General features: G+C 33.7%; 1 protein-coding gene across 3 annotated transcripts in view; it reads left to right on the top strand.

Annotated features, from left to right (window-relative positions):
• The first annotated feature begins 255 nt into the window (after positions 1 to 255).
• Positions 256 to 19,314, top strand: part of UFL1 (UFM1 specific ligase 1) — a 38,152-nt gene continuing 19,093 nt past the window's right edge. For 2 of the 3 annotated variants that reach the window (XM_074310262.1, XM_074310261.1), the window contains exons 1-7: positions 256 to 475; positions 2,868 to 3,013; positions 10,843 to 10,871; positions 12,458 to 12,555; positions 13,602 to 13,716; positions 15,077 to 15,207; positions 17,941 to 17,999. In XM_074310262.1, coding sequence (XP_074166363.1) covers positions 399 to 475; positions 2,868 to 3,013; positions 10,843 to 10,871; positions 12,458 to 12,555; positions 13,602 to 13,716; positions 15,077 to 15,207; positions 17,941 to 17,999 — 655 coding nt within the window. In that variant the 5' untranslated portion in view covers positions 256 to 398. The remainder of the gene's footprint in view (positions 476 to 2,867; positions 3,014 to 10,842; positions 10,872 to 12,457; positions 12,556 to 13,601; positions 13,717 to 15,076; positions 15,208 to 17,940; positions 18,000 to 19,314) is intronic. The other variant, XM_074310263.1, reaches the window with a different exon arrangement.

Raw genomic sequence — 19,314 nt, 5'->3', positions numbered from 1 at the left:
TTTGGACATTTTGAGCGTGAAAGACTACAGCACAGCATTAAAATTCGTTTAATTCTTGGGGTTTCATCTTTAAAAAAAAAAAAACAAAAAAAAAACAACCCGGTATTTCCCCCAAAACGCCAAACTTCGGCAGCGCCCAGCAGCTTTCCCAAGGGCGGGGCGAGGCGAGCGGGGCGGGGGGAAGCCGCGCGCACGTGAGATCCTCTTTCATCCCCTCCAATCCCTCCCCGCTCCTCCCTTCTCTCCTCAGCTAGACTACGCGTTCCTGTTAGAGCGGAAGTGTTTGCTCTCAGTGTACTCTGTCCTGCTCGGCCGCTGTAGAATTGGGCTGACGTGTCAACGGTTGCTGCGGTGGGTCGGACCGAGCCGAACCGGGCCGGACCAGCGCCGCGGCCGCTATGGCGGAGGCGTGGGACGAGATCCGCCGGTTGGCAGCCGACTTCCAGCGGGCGCAGTTCTCCGAGACCACGCAGAGGTGCACACTCCGACCCTGACCCGCTCTCGTTTTAGGGAAAACTCGCCAAATGACCTCCCTTAGGAGTTGGGCTCGCGTCGGCCTTCGGGCCTCCAGGTTTCCCTTTCCCCGGGCCCGCGGAGGCCTCTGGCTCTCGGAGGGCCCTGGTTTCAGGCCGTCTCCCAGCCGGTCTGGAGGCCGCGTTTGGGCCCATTCCTCCCCAAACCCGCCCCCTTCACACCTGTAATTTCCACCTGGCGTTAGAGGGGTGGGGTGAGTTGCATCATTAGCCCTTGCACACACATGTACTGTAAAAGTTTCTTCCCAGACCTGTTTGTGTGGTGGACAAAATGACCCAATAATAATAGTAATAAACAGCCAAAAGAACGGAGATGATGGTGATGATGCTGTGCATTAAGGCAACTTAGAGGCCCAAGTGCATAAGAAGACTGGGTCTGGAATCAGGAAGTCTCATCTTCCTGAATTAAAATCCAGCATCTGAAACTTAACGTTGGGAGTCACTTAACCTTGTTTGCCCCAAGATTCTTCATTTATTTGTAAAATGGGCTGGAGAAATAAATGGCAAACTGTAGTATCTTTGCTAAGAAAATTCCAGTGGGCACAAGATTGAGAAAGGACTCAACAAAAGTGCAATCCTGTGAATGTAAGGACTTTAACTTTCATTTTAGAATTAGATCAACTCAGAAATGCTGGGGTATCCAAGACCAGTTTTATCTCTTTAAACCAGTCCCCTTTCAACCACTTTGCCAAAGGGAAGAAATGGCCTTGGGGGATATTTTTGGCTTCACTTTACTGTTGAGGAAACTGAGACCCAAAAAGGCCTTTGAGGAGAATTAGGGAGGAAATCTGTTAGTCCCCAGATGGCAGAAGTAGGGGCAATTTCTCTGGAAGTGGTTGAGGCAAATTTAGGTTTGGGAAACTTGCTAAGTGGGCCGCCTCAACTGCCATAGTAGAGGTCTTCAACTGCTTGTGAGAGTTGTAGCCATCTGGTGACAACTATGAGCCTCTTCCAGAATGATGTTTTAAAATATAAATATATTTTATTAATGTTATAAATATGTAAAAATAAATATAGATACTTAAGTATATTAAATACAAATATAATATCTATATTTAAGTGCACTCACATATACTGTTATGTATAAATATATAAGATTGCCAGGGAAATAAATTTGTTGAAATGTAGTCATCGAAATAGTTTCATAAAATAAGTTCAGTATTCCCCAGTTAAGAACCTTTGATCTAGTAAGAATTAAATTTTAAAGCTGAGAGGAAGCACTCAAAAAATTGAGTCACAAATTACTAAATAATTTGCCCAAACACACATAGTTAATTAGTAGTAGTAGCATTGAAGCTGGAAAGTCTGGAGCCCTTAGATAATCTGCCTAGAAATGTTGTAAATATCCAAAGGATCAGAAATTGCTTAAAATATTAATATATTAGACTGAGTTTTATACATGTGAGGTGAAGAAAAATATTACAATATACAATGTGCATCTTTAATTTAAAAGTATAAGTTCTATTAGCTTAAAATTTATACTGACATTTGGAACAACTTGTATTTTTTAGATAACGCTGAACAAAAATGGTTTTTCCCAAATATTAGATATCCAATCCAAAATACTGTGAAAAATAAAAATGCCTTTTTAATTCTTGAATTGTTTGATCTTAGACATTCTGCTTTGAATGAAGGGAACCAAAGTAACTATTACGCTATTATGAAGAGAATTAATTTGAAATATATGATAGACCTCATGGGTATAAATGGTCTCAGTAAATGATAAAAAGAACTAGCTTTCTTTAAAGAATTAAAGTTTAAATTGGCTAATTTGGGGGATACTAGTTTAATTTATTCAAATTATAAAATTAGACTCGGGTGGGAAACCTCTGTCCCATGGGCTTTAATAAAGCAGATGAAATCATTTGCTAACGAACCATAGGCAATGAGCTGCTATAAGTTGATGGCTATAAGGGCCATAAGTATGGCCCTTGAATGATGTTCTAAATACCCAAATGGCCCCATCCTTGAATTAGACTAATAGCTATTACCTAGAACAAGATTAATCATATTTATATGTTGTTATAAGTAAAAGACACCAAAAATGATTTCTATTAAAGAAGCAGTATCTGAATTATTGTGGACAAATATTGAGTAAGGGCTCAATGATGAAAAGCCCAAATGTTGTACTTCAACAAATGTTAACAACTTAGTGGAGGATTTCCTAGTATACAGGTGCAGAGCCTCTAAAGAAAATTTATGGAAAGTAATGAACAAGAATCTTTCAGGATGAGAATTCATGGATAGCCTGTGGTTTGCCTAGGTGGATATAGTGCCAACACCAAAGAGATTATGAGTTCATCAAAATAACATTTTCCCCTCTTTTTTTCACAGGTTATCAGAACGTAACTGCATTGAAATTGTAACTAAATTGATTGCGCAGAAGCAGTTAGAAGTGGTTCACACACTTGATGGTAAAGAATATATTACTCCTGCTCAAATAACGAGGGAAATGAGAGATGAGCTTCATGTTCGAGGTGGTAAGTATCCTTAAATTTTACTTATAAGTAATTATGAAGTAAGTATTTAGAGTTTATAATAAGTTTTCCTCAATACTCTTTGCTAATGTGATAATTACATGATTTTTAAAAATCTTATTGGTAGAAATAAAAATGTAGTTGAGATTATTTCAAATGATTATTACAGATGCTTGGTAAATATAGGTGTATATTTTAAATGACAAATCTTATTGGTAGAAATAGAAATGTAGTTGAGATTATTTCAAATGATTATTACAGATGCTTGGTAAATATAGGTGTATATTTTAAATGATAAATCTTATTGGTAGAAATAAAAATGTAGTTGAGATTATTTCAAACAATTATTACAGATGCTTGGTAAATATAGGTGTATATTTTAAATGATAAATTCCAACTAATTTTTCTTAATTCACTAATTTGTTTTGTAGCCCAAAGTAAGTCATTCAACTGCATTGTAAAACCATATTATCTGTAAGAGATCTGATCTATAAGTTACTTTGTGACTTACTAATTGTGAGAAAGTCAGTGACTTTATGTTTTGGAAAAATTGTCTGGTAACCATGGCAAGAGCATGATAATGATTTTTAAAAAATCTGTTAATGAAATGTCTGCAAATAAAGGAGCTAAGGCATTATAGTATAGTTGAAGTTTGCAGCCCACAAATCATATCCTTGTTATATACTGTATGAATTCAGAAAAATCACAGCCTCCCTGAACCTCCTTTAGCTTTATTTGTAAAACAAAGGGATTGAAATAGATTGTGTCTGATGTTCTTTGGATCTCCAAGTTTTATGTCCCTATCAGTTCAATGACAAAGTATTCTATTCCAAGAATATCATAATATCTGTGCTTAATAAAGAATTCACATTTCAAGGATTTAAGCAAATGCTGCTTTTTTTTCCTTTGCTTTTCCTTTTAATGTCAGCCAAACAGTAGTAAAAAATAAATAAATAAATAAGGAAATTTTTTCTCAACTTCTTTCTAGCTTTGGACATATACTTTTAAAGTGACAATTCTGAGAAATGACCAAAATGTGCCCTTTGGATTATTATTGTATTAGTAATGGTAGCAGGTCTGTCTTTTCCACTGAATTTCCTATGAACAGCCATGAAAATTAAAATAATGTGTAAAACACAGCAGCAATCATACATGTCTTTGATTGAATTTTTTTTTGAAAGAATTTTTTGTTGAAGAGAAAAGCAGACTTGCATTCCAAAAATTGAATTCACTATTTTCCCTTACCTACTGCTGTTCTTTGTTCCATTTCATTTAAAAATAGTCATTCTCTCTTCCCAGTCACCCATGTAGTCAGTCACCATTGATTTCTTCTTCTTCATTAGCTTCTTAGTTACTAAATTAAATTAGTTGCTAAATTATTTTGCTTCTTCCTGCAAAATATAATAGCTATCAAATTTATAGCACTTTAAGATTTTCAAACTGTTTTATAAATGTTTTGTTTTATGTTCACAACAACTCTGAGAGATCATTTTACATGAAGAAACTTGAGGTAGATGGTTAAGTAACTTGAATTAAACATTTGTGGTTGGGTTTGAACTCAAGTATTCTTTATCCTTCAGTTCCATTGTTCTGCCCACTATGCATTCCAGCTGCTCTTATATTATTTAATTTTGCTAAATCTATTTTTTAAGGAGTTTTCTTCAGAAAATTTCTGTCTCCTTTTCCAAACTCTCCAGCAAAGTTCTTATTTCCTTTCCTTATTTTTCTTCTCTCTTTTTAGATCCTTTTTGAATTCTTCCAAGAGAGCCTTGTGAAATGGGGACCAACTCATATCACCCTTTGGGGCTTCATTTGGAGACATTTTGCCCTTAGTGTCCTCAGGGTTTGAATTCTGTTCTGTCTCCATAAAAGCTCTCTATGATCAGAATTCTTTTTGCTTTTTTTGCTCTTTTTAAAAGTTGAGGTCTGTTCTTAGGGCAAAAGGGAGATTGTCCCAAGCTTCTTCTATAGGTGACAGCAGCTTTCTCTTGCCCTGAGCTGGTGCTGCTGACTTACTTCCTATACTGGATAGTCATGGCTAAGTCTGGGGTTCAGAGACTCACTATTTGCTTTTTGCATTTGTGTTGGAGGTCTCACAGCTAATCACTGATCCACTGTCTTCTGAACCAGGACAGAGTAGCCAATACTGCCCTGGTGGACAGATGGCACACAGCCCTGGGTCCCTGTACTGTGTCTGTGTTCGAAATTTGTGACACTCCCAGTATTTGTGGGTTCTATCACTCTAAAACCAGTTCAGAGACTTGATCTGGTGTTTATCAGAGAGATGGTAGGAGGAGCTCAGATAAAGACCTGTCTGCTTTCTGCCATCTTGGCTCTCCACCTCTCAATATTATTTCATATCTTTCCCTTCCTTTTTCCTCCTGCTACTATTATACTAATTTAGATTTTCATCTCTTCTATCTGGACAATTGCCTTATCTTTAACTCTTCTCATTACTTCTCCTCTCCTTTATCATCCAACTTTCATTTTTGTAACTGCCAAAATTATATTTCTAATGCACAGGTTCCATACTATTCCCCTGCTGAAAAATTTTCAGTAGAGTAAAAATGAACTATTCTTGGGAACTAGGTGAGATTTTAGCTTATGCTTCCTAGTTGTATAGTCACATCATTTTTTTAAGACCTGAGTTTGTCTACAAAATGAGGAGGTTGGCCAAGATCAATGGTATCAAACCCAAGTAGAATCATTACTGACTCAGAAAATCACAGATTAGCATTACCTATATTGCATTTTTATTCATTTTGTTTAACATTTCCCGGTTAAGCCACAAGTTTCACATGTCTAGCTTAGATTAGCTCTGAGGTTCATTTGCCTTATATATCTTGATTCTTTGAATGCCAAATTAAAATTATCGGGATTTTATTGTTTACCAATTCTATCCAACCATATATCATTTCTTATCCATGTGCATTAATATTATCAGTGCAGAAATTTTTCAGTTTTATATAATCATAGTTAATCATTTTTTTATAAGGCTAGCTATGCAGCACAGTAGAACATCAGGCCTGGAGTCAGAAAAACTAAGAGTTCAAAACCAGCCTCATACATGTATTAGCTACATGACCTTGAGCAAGTCACTTAACCCTGTTTGCCTCGGTTCCTCATTTGTAAAATGAGTTAGAGAAGGAAAGAACAAACCACTTCAATATCTTTGCCAAGAAACCCCCTCCCCCGAAGAATTGAACACAACTGAAACAACAATCTGTTTTATCCTTCATGATTGCCTCTCTGTTTTGGTGAAGAATACATCTCTTACCCATGGCTTTGAGAGGCTTTTTTTCTAATTTTTAAAATAATATAATCTTTAATATTAAGATCCTGTATCCTTTTTAGAATTTATTGTAGAATATAGTGCAAGATGTCATTCTAAACCTAATTTCTGCGAGAAGAAATCTGCAGTTTTCCCAGAAATATTTTTTTCTTTTTTTTAAAATCAAATAGGAAATACTTTTTCTGGGTAATTTATGTTTTCTTTTTTATAAGACATTAATGATTACATTCCATTGTTTCTGATTCTTCCTTGATCTACCTCTCCATTTATAATACTAGGTGGTTTTTGATGACTTGTGCTTTATAATTTTAGATCTGGAGTTGCTATTCCCCTTTCATCCCTATTTCTTTTCATCATTCATCATATTATTAAAGATCTTTCATTTTTCCAAATGAATTTTGTTATTTTATCAAGTTTTATAAAGTAATCTGATTGACATAGCTTTAAAAATGTAAATTAACTTTGGTGGTATTGTTTTTTTTTATTATGTTGGTATGGCCTGACCATGAATATGACACTGACACTGAATATTCCTTCAGCTATTTAACATTGTTCTCTGTTTCCTTAAAGAGAACTTGCATTTATACTAGTGCTTTATATGCTTTGGGAGATTGATCCTCAGGATACTTTTTGTGCTTTGTGATAATTTGGAATGGGAGTTTCCTTTTTATTGTTGCTTTTTGGATTTTGTATATAATAATATAAGTGATATATGGAAATGCCTTATTTTGTAGAATGCAAGTTTGCTCTCAAATAGTATCTTTGCTGACTCCTGAGAATTTCTCAGCAAATAGGGATGATTTTAATCTCCTCTTTATCTATCTTTATGCCTTTAATTTCTTTCCCCTGTCTGATTTTAAAAAGTACAGCAAATAATAATGGAAAGAGTGACTTTTTATTCCTATATTTTTTGAGGAAAGTTTCCAATGTATCCTCATTGCATATGTCTATACGTCATAGAATTTAGAGCAGATAAGACAATTGTATTTTGTCAAAAGCTTTTTCTGCATCTGTTGAGATCAATCAGGTGATTTTGGATGTGTGTGTGTGTGTGTGTGTGTGTGTGTGTGTGTGTGTGTGTGTGTGTGTGTATATATAGTGTGTATATATATATATATAGTATATACAATATTGTATATTGTATATATATATATATATATATAGATTTATAATATATAAATCCAACTTGATCATAAAGAAAGATTTCTTAGATAAATCATTATAATCAGTTTGTCAGGATTTTGTTTAAAATTTTTGAATCAATATTCACCAGTGATCTTGGCCTGTAGTTTTCCATCCAGATTTTGCCTTCCCTTAGTTAAGGTATCAGGATTAGATTTGGCTCATAAAAGGATTTTGATAGGCTATTTCCTCAGTTTCTGAGAATATTTTGTGTTTTAATGATACTAATTTATCAATGCTATCCACAGAAATTGTAAGAAAATGCTATGAAGTGAATAGTTGGTTGACTTTAAGTTTCCCATTTAAGAATAACTGGTATTTTGTATTCTTGTAATAATTCTACATTTTCATTGACAGGAAACCAAATTAATAAATTAATATTAGTTAGATTGTAGTATCTAATGTGTGCCCCATGTATTTACATTTGCCCCTGGGCTGCTTATCATTTGTATCAGTGACTCAGTTAAAGACAGTTGACACATGTCCCGGTCATCACTTTAAGGGTCTTAAAGGACCTTTTATAAAAATATCAGAGCAGCTAATGCTAAAAGCAAAACTCCATTATTAAGTGAATTTCAACTCAGAATAGCTTACATTAAAGGACACAGAAATTGGGATAAGGATAGAGAGTATAGAGGAATTTCAGTCATTTTAAGGGAAGGATACAGTTGGGTCCCCATTGTCAGAGAGGCATGGATATATATATGCAACCAGCTCTCGTTTTGCTGGAATTGGGCTCCCCTCCAGTACTATGGTTTTGAGGTTGCAGTTAGAGGAAAAAAGAGGTTCAGCACTAAAAAAAGATGTTCTTAGATTCGACTCACTCAAGTTATGGAAAGTTTTCATCATTCCTTATAATCAGTGAATATAATACCTGGGTTCTTCACCCTTGATATGATTCAGGCTATAGCCATTGGTTTCATAGGGACAAGTTGAGTCTCACTCAAAGAAATACACTTTAAATTTATTTCTCCTCTGTAACATAACTCTGGAGGTACAAGATATTGATTGTCTAGAAGAAGCCCTCTCCTCCACCACCACAAAAGCAATGAAAGTTTTTGTGGAATGAAAGTTCTTAAAAGTTTTCCAAAAAAGGAAGATGGAAAGATGCTTCTGGGACTGGCTGGTCATAAGAGAGGCTCTGCACTGCAAAAAAGTTGTTTTGGATTACCCAAATATGTTTTTTACATATGTGGATAATACTACTCTTTAGATGACAGATTCTGGATCTAAAAAGTCTTGATCAAATTATAGCATCAAGGCAGATTTAATAAAATGAAATTTAGTGAAGATAAATTAAAAATCTTACCCTCTATTTTTTAAAAAATCCTTTTACAAATACAAAATGGTTAGTAATTTAGCTAAATACCGTGTTTCCCCGATAATAAGACACTGTCCTTATTTTTTTTTTGGACAGAAAAACACCAGAGGGCTTATTTTCAGGGGAGGGCTTATTTTAATGAACATTGACAGCAATTTTAATAAACAGGTAAATGTGAATAAAAAAATGTACCTTTATTCAATAATGATCGTATCATCTTCTTCAACAACATCATCATAAGTGTCCGTACCCTGAATTCAGTCCTGGATGTCTTGCGCCTCCATTTCCTTCAGAAGAAGTGGACCCAATCTGTCATGTCCAGCAATATCACTGCTGCAGCTCTGATTGGATGCAGCTCAGAGCGCGGCATGTGCTTCATGTGGATGGGGGGGGAGGAACGGGGACGACGGTGCATACAGAGGGTACCATAATGTAGTGTGTAGCGCAGGGGATCACCTTCACTACAGTAGCAATCTCAATAGGGCTTATTTTCGGGGGAGGGCTTATTTTAGAGGAATCTTACACAGTAAGGGGAGGGCTTATTTTCGGGATAGGTCTTATTATCGGGGAAACACGGTAGCTATTGATCTGAAAATATCTGAAAATTTTAGTGGAATTAAAGTTCAGTAGAACTTAGCACGGAATACAGAAGTCCGGATTGTTAGTACCATCTTAGGTTACATTAAGAAAGGCTGAGTATATAGGAATATAATAGCCTCACTACTCTTTGTCTTGGGTGGACCTATTTGGAGTATTGTATCCAGTTCTACATGCCAAGTTATAGGAAGAATCTTTATATATGAGAGGATCCAAAGGAGACCTTTGAAATCATGGCATATGAGTATTAGATGGAGGATACTAGGAAAGAAAGAGAAAATGGGAAGAACATTATAGCTGAATATCTTGTGGAAGAGGGATTATGCTTGTTCTGCATGGATATATATGCAAAAGGGTATTATAAGAAGGGGTAGTGGATAGAAGTTAGAAAGAGGCAAATTTAGGTTCTGCATTTTAATAATGATAGCATTTATATAGTATTTACTGTGTGCCAGGTACTGTACTTTACAAATGCTATCTTATTTGATGATCACAACAACCTTGTATGATGGATAGATGCTGTTTTTAATTCCATTATATTTGAAATGGAGACAGAAGTAAAGCAACTTGCCTAGAGGTCCTATGGCCAGTAGCTGCATGAGGCCAGATTTCAGTTCAGATCTTCTAATTTTAGACAAAACCCTGTCTACTGTGCTATACATAGGGAATATACATAGGGAACGACAGGCTAACAGAGCTCTCTACAAATGAAGAGTATTGCTTTAGGACCTGGGGTGGGTTCTTCAAATAAAGGGTAGATGACTGCTTTTGAGGTTCTTGCTAAGCCCTGAGATTCTTTAATTCTCTGATCTAAGTACTTTGGATAATTTCTTAACTCGTTACCTCTAATCATCAGGGAGCTTTTGAGAAATTAGAATATATATAGCTTTCTTGGTGACCTAGTATATACTGTTCATCTCGCAAATTGTTCACATAGCGTAATTGAAATCTTAAAAATATATTTCCCAGACTTCATTGTAGAGGTAAAGGACAGTGGTGTACTGTGTCCCATAGTGTCAGAAATAATTGTTATGTTGGTTGGTTTTAAGCGTTTCTCTTGTCTCTTTTAAAATTTGTCACAAGAGATGACTTACTGGGGAAAGTGATGGGGAAGAAATATATTGAGAAATAAATGTGATTAAGAAAATGGTACCAAAAAATGGTACAGATAAACTTACATGTGCAGGTACACATATGTGTATATGATTGTGTGTGTATATATATATATATATATATATATATATTTGATTTTGCTTATGCTTTAAGAAAGAAAATTTATTGGGATACTTGGTTAACAATTAAAGCAGTTAATTATTGATATTGTCTTTGTATGGAAATAAGATATTAATGAAATTACAGATGTTGGGAAATTTTGCTATTTTACTACCAATTTTTAAATGTGATTAATAAAAGTGACTGTCACTGTGCTTTTTTTTGAAGGTCGAGTAAACATTGTTGATCTACAGCAGGTAACTTTAAGATTTCTAAAATATTTTATTTTGACAGTTAAATTTTAAATTTTTTTTGTTTTTGAAGATAATATAGGTGCCATTATCTTGATTTTTAAAAATGATCTTTGCTACCAAGGGGCAAATAATTTTACATACAAATTTAAGTAAACAGCTGTGCAAATTATATTTAAGTTGACTAGTCTATGCAAATTTAGTTTCCTTTTCTCTGAACATTTCCCTTTGTTTTTTAATCATATTGTTAGCTTCATTTTTGTGACTATAAATTTTATATAATTGCTTCTGCTAAGTTAACAGGATTTCATTTCTACTTACATGAAAGTTGAATAGTTTCAACATAAATATTTTAAGATCTTTTTTGAAGCATTTTGAAAATGATTCTGTGTGTATGGTTTGAAATTCTTTACACTTGAGAAAAATGCTATTAAACATCTTAAACATGTCTTTCTAAAATAAGTGAATGTTTTGTTTTTATAAATATTTTGTTTATAAAGGATTTCACACCAATTTTTTTCTGGTGATAGTTTACCATTTCTGTGTAACATATGGGGAAATTGGCATGAGGCATGAAGGAGTTTTTTTTGTAACTTACAGTCATAAAATTAATGACAGACTTGAGATACAAGCTTAGATTTTTTTTTTTTAATCCTCTCACCTCTACTGTAGTTTTTTGGCTAGGTCACAAAATATGAATTAAATATTTTTATAGCTTTTTATTTAAAAGATATATGTATGGGTAATTTTTCAGCATTGACAATTGCAAAACCTTTTGCTCTAATTTTTCCCCTCCTTCCCCCTATCCTCTCCCCCAGATGGCAGGTTGACCAATACATGTTTACTATGTTAAAGTATATGTTAAATACAATATATGTATACATGTCCATACAGTTATTTTGCTGTACAAAAAGAATCTGACTTTGAAATAGTGTACAATTAGCCTGTGAAGAAAATCAAAAAATGCAGGTGGACAAAAATAGAGGGACTGGGAATTCTATGTAGTGGTTCATACTCATTTCCCAGAGTTCTTTCACTGGGTGTAGCTGGTTCATGAATTAAATATGTTGTGTCATTTTGAAAAATTAAGTTGTATTTATTAATAGAAGAAAGATAGCCAAAGTGAGAGTTAGAAATATTTAAGAGATAAAGTTATTCATCAGATTCAGTAATCTCCAAATTATTTTAGTCTGGTCCTCACATAATTCTTCACTGTAATGCCAACAAAGTAAACTAGAAGCCTAAGTAAAGGGGGGGGGGGGGGGAATGATAGCCCCAGGGCATACTACCATGTATGTAGAGACCTTTGGTTTTTGGTTTTTGCTGAGGCAATTGGGGTTAAGTGACTTGTTCAGGGAAATAGCTAGGAAGTATTAAGTGTCTAAGATCAGATTTGAACTCAGGACCTCCTTACTTCAGGGGTAATGCTCTATTTACTGTACCATCTAGCTGCCCCAAGACCATTGATTTTTAATTTGATTTGGTGAGTGCTTATTTGTACTGTATTTTTTTTTTTTTTAAGAATTAGAATCTACAAAATAACAAGAAACAATGCCAGTTTAATAATAATGGAATGTCTGTATGTTTTCCAGGTAATTAATGTTGATTTGACTCATATTGAAAACAGAATTAGTGACATTATTAAATCAGAGAAAAATGTCCAAGTGGTCTTAGGACAGCTGATAGATGAGTAAGTACAACATTTCAGATCAATGTGTTGTTTTTATGACAGAATTTTTACTAACATTTGATATGATTATTTGTGGCTACTTTGACATTTGGTAACTAATACTGTTCTTGTGTTGCTATTTATTGTGAGCTTTTTTCTATTCATTCTATTTAAGTAGCTTCTTGTTGGTATGAAATCTCACCTCTGATAGTGCTACTTGTGTGACCTTGGGCAAGTTGCTTAACCTCCCTGGGCTCCATTTCCTCATCTGTACAGTGAAGGGGATGGATTAGATAACTTCTGAGCTGGCTTCCAGTTTTAAATCTATGATCATGATTTGCTTTTAGATTAGTATATGTTACTTAGTGTTGGAATTGAGTATCTTGTTTAAAAAGATGATTTTAAAATGTTAATTCCCCTACGTATTCGCAGTTTAAAAGTTAAATATCTAATGGAATGAAATTTTATAGACCTTGAATTTCCTTTCACTGTTATTCACCAAAGAAATGAAAACATGATTTTCTTCAGTAGTCCATCCTATGTAATCCCAATTGTGATGCAGTTTTCCCTTTTCCCCCTCTTTGGGAGAAATGAGAGTTATTTATTAATGAGAAAAGACTGCAGCATTTTTCCCATCTGCCTCACCCTATTCCTCCCCAAAACACAAAAAAAACAGCCTAAGACTTTTTTCAATATCTTTATGGTTAGGAAAGTATTAATAAGAAAAATGGCAATTCTTTTCTTGGCAGAAATTTGTGCTTTTCAAAATAATTGTGAGGGTTGGGAAATATATGTCCCTTTTAATAATGCTACTTTCATAACATTTTAATACTGATAATAACTTTCAATAATATTAAAAACATAAGTACAAAAAGAAATTTGATCATTCATTTTTTCCCCCCCTGAGGCTGGGGTTAAGTGACTTGTCCAGGGTCACACAGCCAGGAAGCGTTAAGTGTCTGAGACCAGATTTGAACTCGGGTCCTCCTGAATTCAAGGCTGGTGCTCTATCCACTGCGCCACCTAGATGCTCCTGATCATTCATTTTTTTATTAATTTCTAATTAGGAACTATCTGGATCACTTAGCTGAGGAAGTAAATGACAAACTACAGGAAACAGGTCAAGTACCCATATCAGAACTTTGTAAAACCTATGATCTTCCAGGAAACTTTTTGACACAGGTAATTTCTTAAATTGTGTTATATTTTTTAAAAAATATTTTATATCTTTTTTTTTCTTTCATAGAAAGGGTTTCCCACCAAACCCTCTCTTGTGGCAGTGAAAACAATTAAGCAAGATTATTTGAATCTGATAGCTTTTCCGACAATACTGTATTTTGTCCTTGTAACTTTCTACCTCACTATTGTCTTTTCATCTTCATTGATTTTTGTTTTCCCCCATTATACTTCAACTTCTTCTTATTCATCTTTTTGCCTAAATTACTGTATTCATTGTGTATATTACTTTCTTGATCCTTCTTATTTCCCTCTTCATCAATTAACACAAACCTTTCTTTTTCTTTGATTTCTTTAAATTTATCATTACTTATAGCATAATCATTAATTATCACAAATTCTTTTCTTTCTTTTTTTTTTTTTTTTTTGAGGCTGGGGTTAAGTGATTTGCCCAGGATCACACAGCTAGGAAATGTTGATGTGTCTGAGACCAGATTTGAACTCGGGTCCTCCTGAATTCAAGGCCGGTGCTCTGTCCACTGCACCACCTAGCTGCCCCCATCACAAATTCAAATACCACATTTTTCCAGCCATTTTCCAATAATAGATACCTCAAACTTTTTTCACATGCAGATCACTAATTGATTGGCGGAAAGGAGACTTAAAATGTTTTTGCATTTTTCAGTATTTTGATAATAGTATATGTAATATCAAAATATAAGGAAACTTTAAAATTTAATGATCAAAGACTAACTTTCATCATAATAAAGCAGATGCAGTTAATTTAATGTTTTTAATCACTCAGTAAATATTTTATTAAAATACATCAAATTAGCATTCTTATTTTGCTATTTGTGATATTTCAAATATTTTCCAGTATAGGGTTTAATTTTATTTTGAACTTCTGGTTCTGTATCTACCAACTCTCAGCTTAATAAATAAAAGAATAAAGACTCTTTTATCCTATTATTGGAGAATCTATTAATATTTGCAACAAACACAATAAAAAAAATTTGAGTAACAAGTACGCAGGAGGCATTTCACTTAAAAATAGTACATTTTATCTTCATTTTCAGGTGTATTGACATTTCATCACAATCAGTTTGTCACATGAGAGAAAAAAGATGCTTTTTGATGTGTCCAATTGCAGAGAGTCTAACATAAGAAACTGTAGTCTGAAAATCAGTTGTGGGTATTTTAGTATAATTCTCCTCATAATCTTTCATTGGTTTTCTTCAGTTTACTCATTTGTGACACTTCTGGTTCTAATCACAAATAAAAAATAAAATAGATTTTAGTGTGTCTGTGTATATAATTGTAACCTGCCCTTTCATTTACTGTAATTTTAAATCTTGTTTTTATTTAGGCACTGTCCCAGCGTCTGGGTAAAATTATCAATGGGCAAATAGACCTTGACAACAGGGGAGTGATTTTTACTGAAGCATTTGTGGCTCGACATAAGGCACGCATACGTGGTCTTTTTAGTGCTATTACCCGGTAAGAATGTGACAGTAAAAACTTTGATTTAGATTAGATATAATCCCTCACATTTTAAACCAGCTGAGTTTTTTTTTGGTCATAGGATTTCAAAATCCTTTTTGTTAATTTTGAAAAGTTTCAGTTTCATGCTGTGGAAGTAGTATAAAGTGATACTTACTAAGGCCAAGAGTTCCAGACTCTTGATAGCTTAAAATTCTTTTTTCTTAAAGAGTACTTCCAAAATTCAGTCATCTTAAATCTAAGTACATAGCTCAGTGCCCATCTGGCAGGAATTACTATAGTGAGTAAGTCCCTGTGTAATTTTATAAAAAATAAATTTGTATTATGTTGTGATTTATTTCTCTTTTGGCAAAATCACTTTAAAAGTTTTTAGTTATTGCTATTTTTAGTATTGAGTGGTTAAGTGATGACTGACTTATTATGAGGCCTCTTACTTTGAAGATACACTTCTCTACCCTTACCCCTAGTTTTTTCTGATATTTCTATTTGACTTTGCTATGCTAGGGAAGGTAGCTACAAAGGATATTATTTTTATCACTATTAATCTCAATAACTTAGTGACTCCATTTTTAGCCTTCAGTTTCTATAGACTGACAGCTTTTTATAGACAAGTTCTAATCACTGAATATTGTATGTATAGCTGTCACATAAGGATCGTCAATGGAACCATTTCCACAGTGTTGAGTTTGATTTCCAGAACAATTCAATACCAGTGATAATGTCCAGATATTCTACAATATTACTCATGGGGGATTTGTAAATTTCTAATTCAGGTAGCCAAAAATTTAAGATGTCCTGAAAGTCTATACTTTTCTTAAATTGTCTTACAAGGAATAAGATTTTAGTCAACAATCATATATTAATGTATTATGGGCTTTCTATGGAATAAGGTCTGTGCTAGGTTCTCTTAAACATAAAGAAAAGCAAAAATAGTCATTAACTTCAAGGAGCTTACATTCTAATGGAATCTAAATAAGCACAAATAAGATATACACACAGAGTAGGATGAAGGTTTGCTAAGAAAAGGGATGGCATTAACAGCTGGGGAATGCCAGGAAAGACAAAAGATGTGATTTAAGCTGGGTCTTGAAAGAAGTTCAGGAAAATAAGAAATTGAGATGAGAAGCCTGAATATTCCAGTAGGCATAGGGAAATTGAAAAGGTAGGGAAATAAGAAATAAAGTGTCTTGTTCTGGCATTACAGAGTTGGTCAATGTAACTGGATTGTAACAGACTGTAGGAAGGAGAACCAAATGTAAGAATATGAAAAGAATACAGATCCTTTTTATGAAGAGCTTTAAATTTCAAAGAGGAATTTATATTTGATACATTTAAAAGGAAACTCTTTGAGTTGGGGATTGACACTTGGCAAATGAGTAGAGGAAGGATTGGAATAGAGACAGACTTGAGTCAAGGTGAAACAGAAGGCCAGGTTGATAATAGCCTGAACTAGAGCTGTACCTTTGTGAGTGGAAAAAGATTTATTGTAAATGTATAAATGACAAGGTTTAGTCCCAGTCCATCCCAAAGCCCAGCTGGAATGACCTGACCTGTCCTATGACCTACCCAGAATGGGGGAGCAGTGAGAATACTTCCATCAATGGCATTCTACTCCAAACTTTTATCTCTTGGAGATCGGCTTGATTCCTCTCAGACATTGAATGAGATCAAAATAAAACTACCATCTTTTTTCTGATAAGGTAGTAATAGGGTCAAACTCAGATAGAAATAGGGGCTACTAAACTGTACATAGGTCTGAAATGTGTACATAGGTTGGAATTACATATTGACATAGGAAGCCACATGTTAACATCATCTATGTTTTATTATATTTGTATTCATTCAGTTCCGTAATTTCCAAATTACATTTTATCCTGGTTCACATCATGCTTGGGAGGGTTGTGAGCTACATGTGATCTGTGGATAGTGTGTTTTGACACTTAAAAGATGGAGGATATGAAGCTTTACCATTTGTCTACTGTGGTCCACCTTAAGAATTCTGGGCCATTATCTGCATTGCAACTGAACTTTGTTTTATGTATTGTCTCCTGCACTTAGTACAGTGTTTGAGATGATCACACCTATAAATACTTTTTTGTTTATTCATTTTTGGGACTGAGAAAAGGAGTCCAGGATAACTAGGAGGATGGAGGTGTGTCTGATTAGTAAAAAGGAAAGTTTGGAAGAACAAGCTTGAGTTTATTCTGTACTGAATGGGTTGAATTTGGGATGCCTATTGGTATATGTAGTTCAAGAAATCCAAAAAAAGGCAGCTGGTGATTGGCAACTGTAGCCGGGTGAGAGGCTAGGTCTGGATTTATACTTCTGAGGAATCATCTTGATAGAGATGGTAGTTGAATCCATGAGATAAAACAAAGTAAAAAAAGAGGACCCAGAACCAATCCTATGTAAGAAGTTAAATATATTGTTAAATTAAAATAGTTTTTAGCATCTAGATATCACCAGAAAAAGCCAGACATCATGCAGAGCAATGATAGAGCTTTTTTCCCTTGTGTGTTTTGATAGTTTTTTCTAATAAGATGTAGGGGCCAATGTAAGGGGGAAACTTTTGACTATCACTTTTAGTAAATTAAACAATGGTTTTTCACATTTTCATTATTACTAGAAAATTTGTTAAAAGTTCCTTGTATTTATCAACTTTGAAATAAATAAATTTATTTTGTATTGTGCTTATCTTATCAGTGATGTTGTTTTTCTCTTTCTCTATAGGCCTACTCCAGTAATTTCCTTGATTTCCCGCTATGGTTTTCAGGAACAACTGCTTTATTGTAAGTTTGGTTCATACTGTGTTTCCTTTGCTAAATAGCTGCTCCAAAAGTTTGTGATTAAATTTAAAAATTTGCTATTACTTTTTTCTCCCCTTTATAAAGCTTAAAAAGTAATAATTGTCTGGTAAAGAAAAAAGTTTTAAGTTGCTTTTTTTACACACTAAAATTATTTCTGAAGGTACTCAAAAATTAAATTATATTCTTAGAACTCAAATTATAATAAAAATTCTGAAAACTCTTAGAGCCTGCCCTAAGAAAAACTCTTTAGAGCTTGCCCCTAGGAATGTTATTATTAAGCTTTTCTTGATACTATAAATTTTACGTAGTAACAATTTTACTTCTATTTGTCGTAATTAGTGTAGTCTCCTTTATAATAAATCTGGGCAGTTGAATATCTTTTTACCCAGATTATTGAGCACTTGCATATTAAATTTACAATAGGAAAAGGAATTTATAGGGTTTTATTTTTGTAATGTTGAAATTTTATTATTTATCTCTTTTCCTAAAACTTTAAAATGAAACTTGAAATGTAAAAAAATTATGAAGTAAACTAGAACCTTATTAATAACAGGGTCCAAACCCTAGTACTGATATCTTTGGTCACTTTAATCTGAGTCTATAATGTATTTGGGGTTTTATTGATATTCTTGATATAATTTTAGAAATCATCATAAAACAAAATATTCCAGATGAATCAAAAATGGTAAAACCCAAGATCACCTGGAATTGGACTGTATGTTGTAAGTTGCTAGATTTCTTACTAGAAAGTTAATGATAATTACAAAAAAAAAAAAACAAAAAAAAAACAAACAAACAAAAAACCACTTTTGAGTGTTATAGGTCATGGCTGTATTGCATTAAAAAAAATCATTTTTAAATTAGGCTTTTATGTGCAGTAGAGTAACACATCTGGAAATAGTGGATAGCATTGAATTGAATCATAATAATGCAAATAGCACCAATTATAAGAATTATAATTATAAGAACTACTTAAATATTTGTGGCTTAATTGCAAAAGAATGAATTTTTGCAAACTTTTTAATGTGTAGAAGGCATTCTAAATGTCAGAACTTTGAGCTTTGTAACAATAGTGAATGAACAGATTTGATGTCATACAACTACCTTTCAAAAAGTTTTTTTTAATTAAATAATTAGTGTAATATTCAGTTTGAGAATTTAAGGAAAATGTTTTATGTTCAAATAATGTTACTAAGAATTTTTCCCTTATCACAAGTACTGTTTTGTGCATTGATTTCTCAGAATTTCCTTTGCTGATGGGGTATTTTAAGTAATGCCTTCACTCATCTGATAATAT

This window comes from Sminthopsis crassicaudata, chromosome 4 (assembly GCF_048593235.1).
Source record: "Sminthopsis crassicaudata isolate SCR6 chromosome 4, ASM4859323v1, whole genome shotgun sequence".
In the NCBI taxonomy this organism is placed as follows: Eukaryota; Metazoa; Chordata; class Mammalia; order Dasyuromorphia; family Dasyuridae; genus Sminthopsis; species Sminthopsis crassicaudata.
Note: the sequence above shows the minus strand (reverse complement) of the source record. Positions and strands in the feature narration are given on the sequence as shown.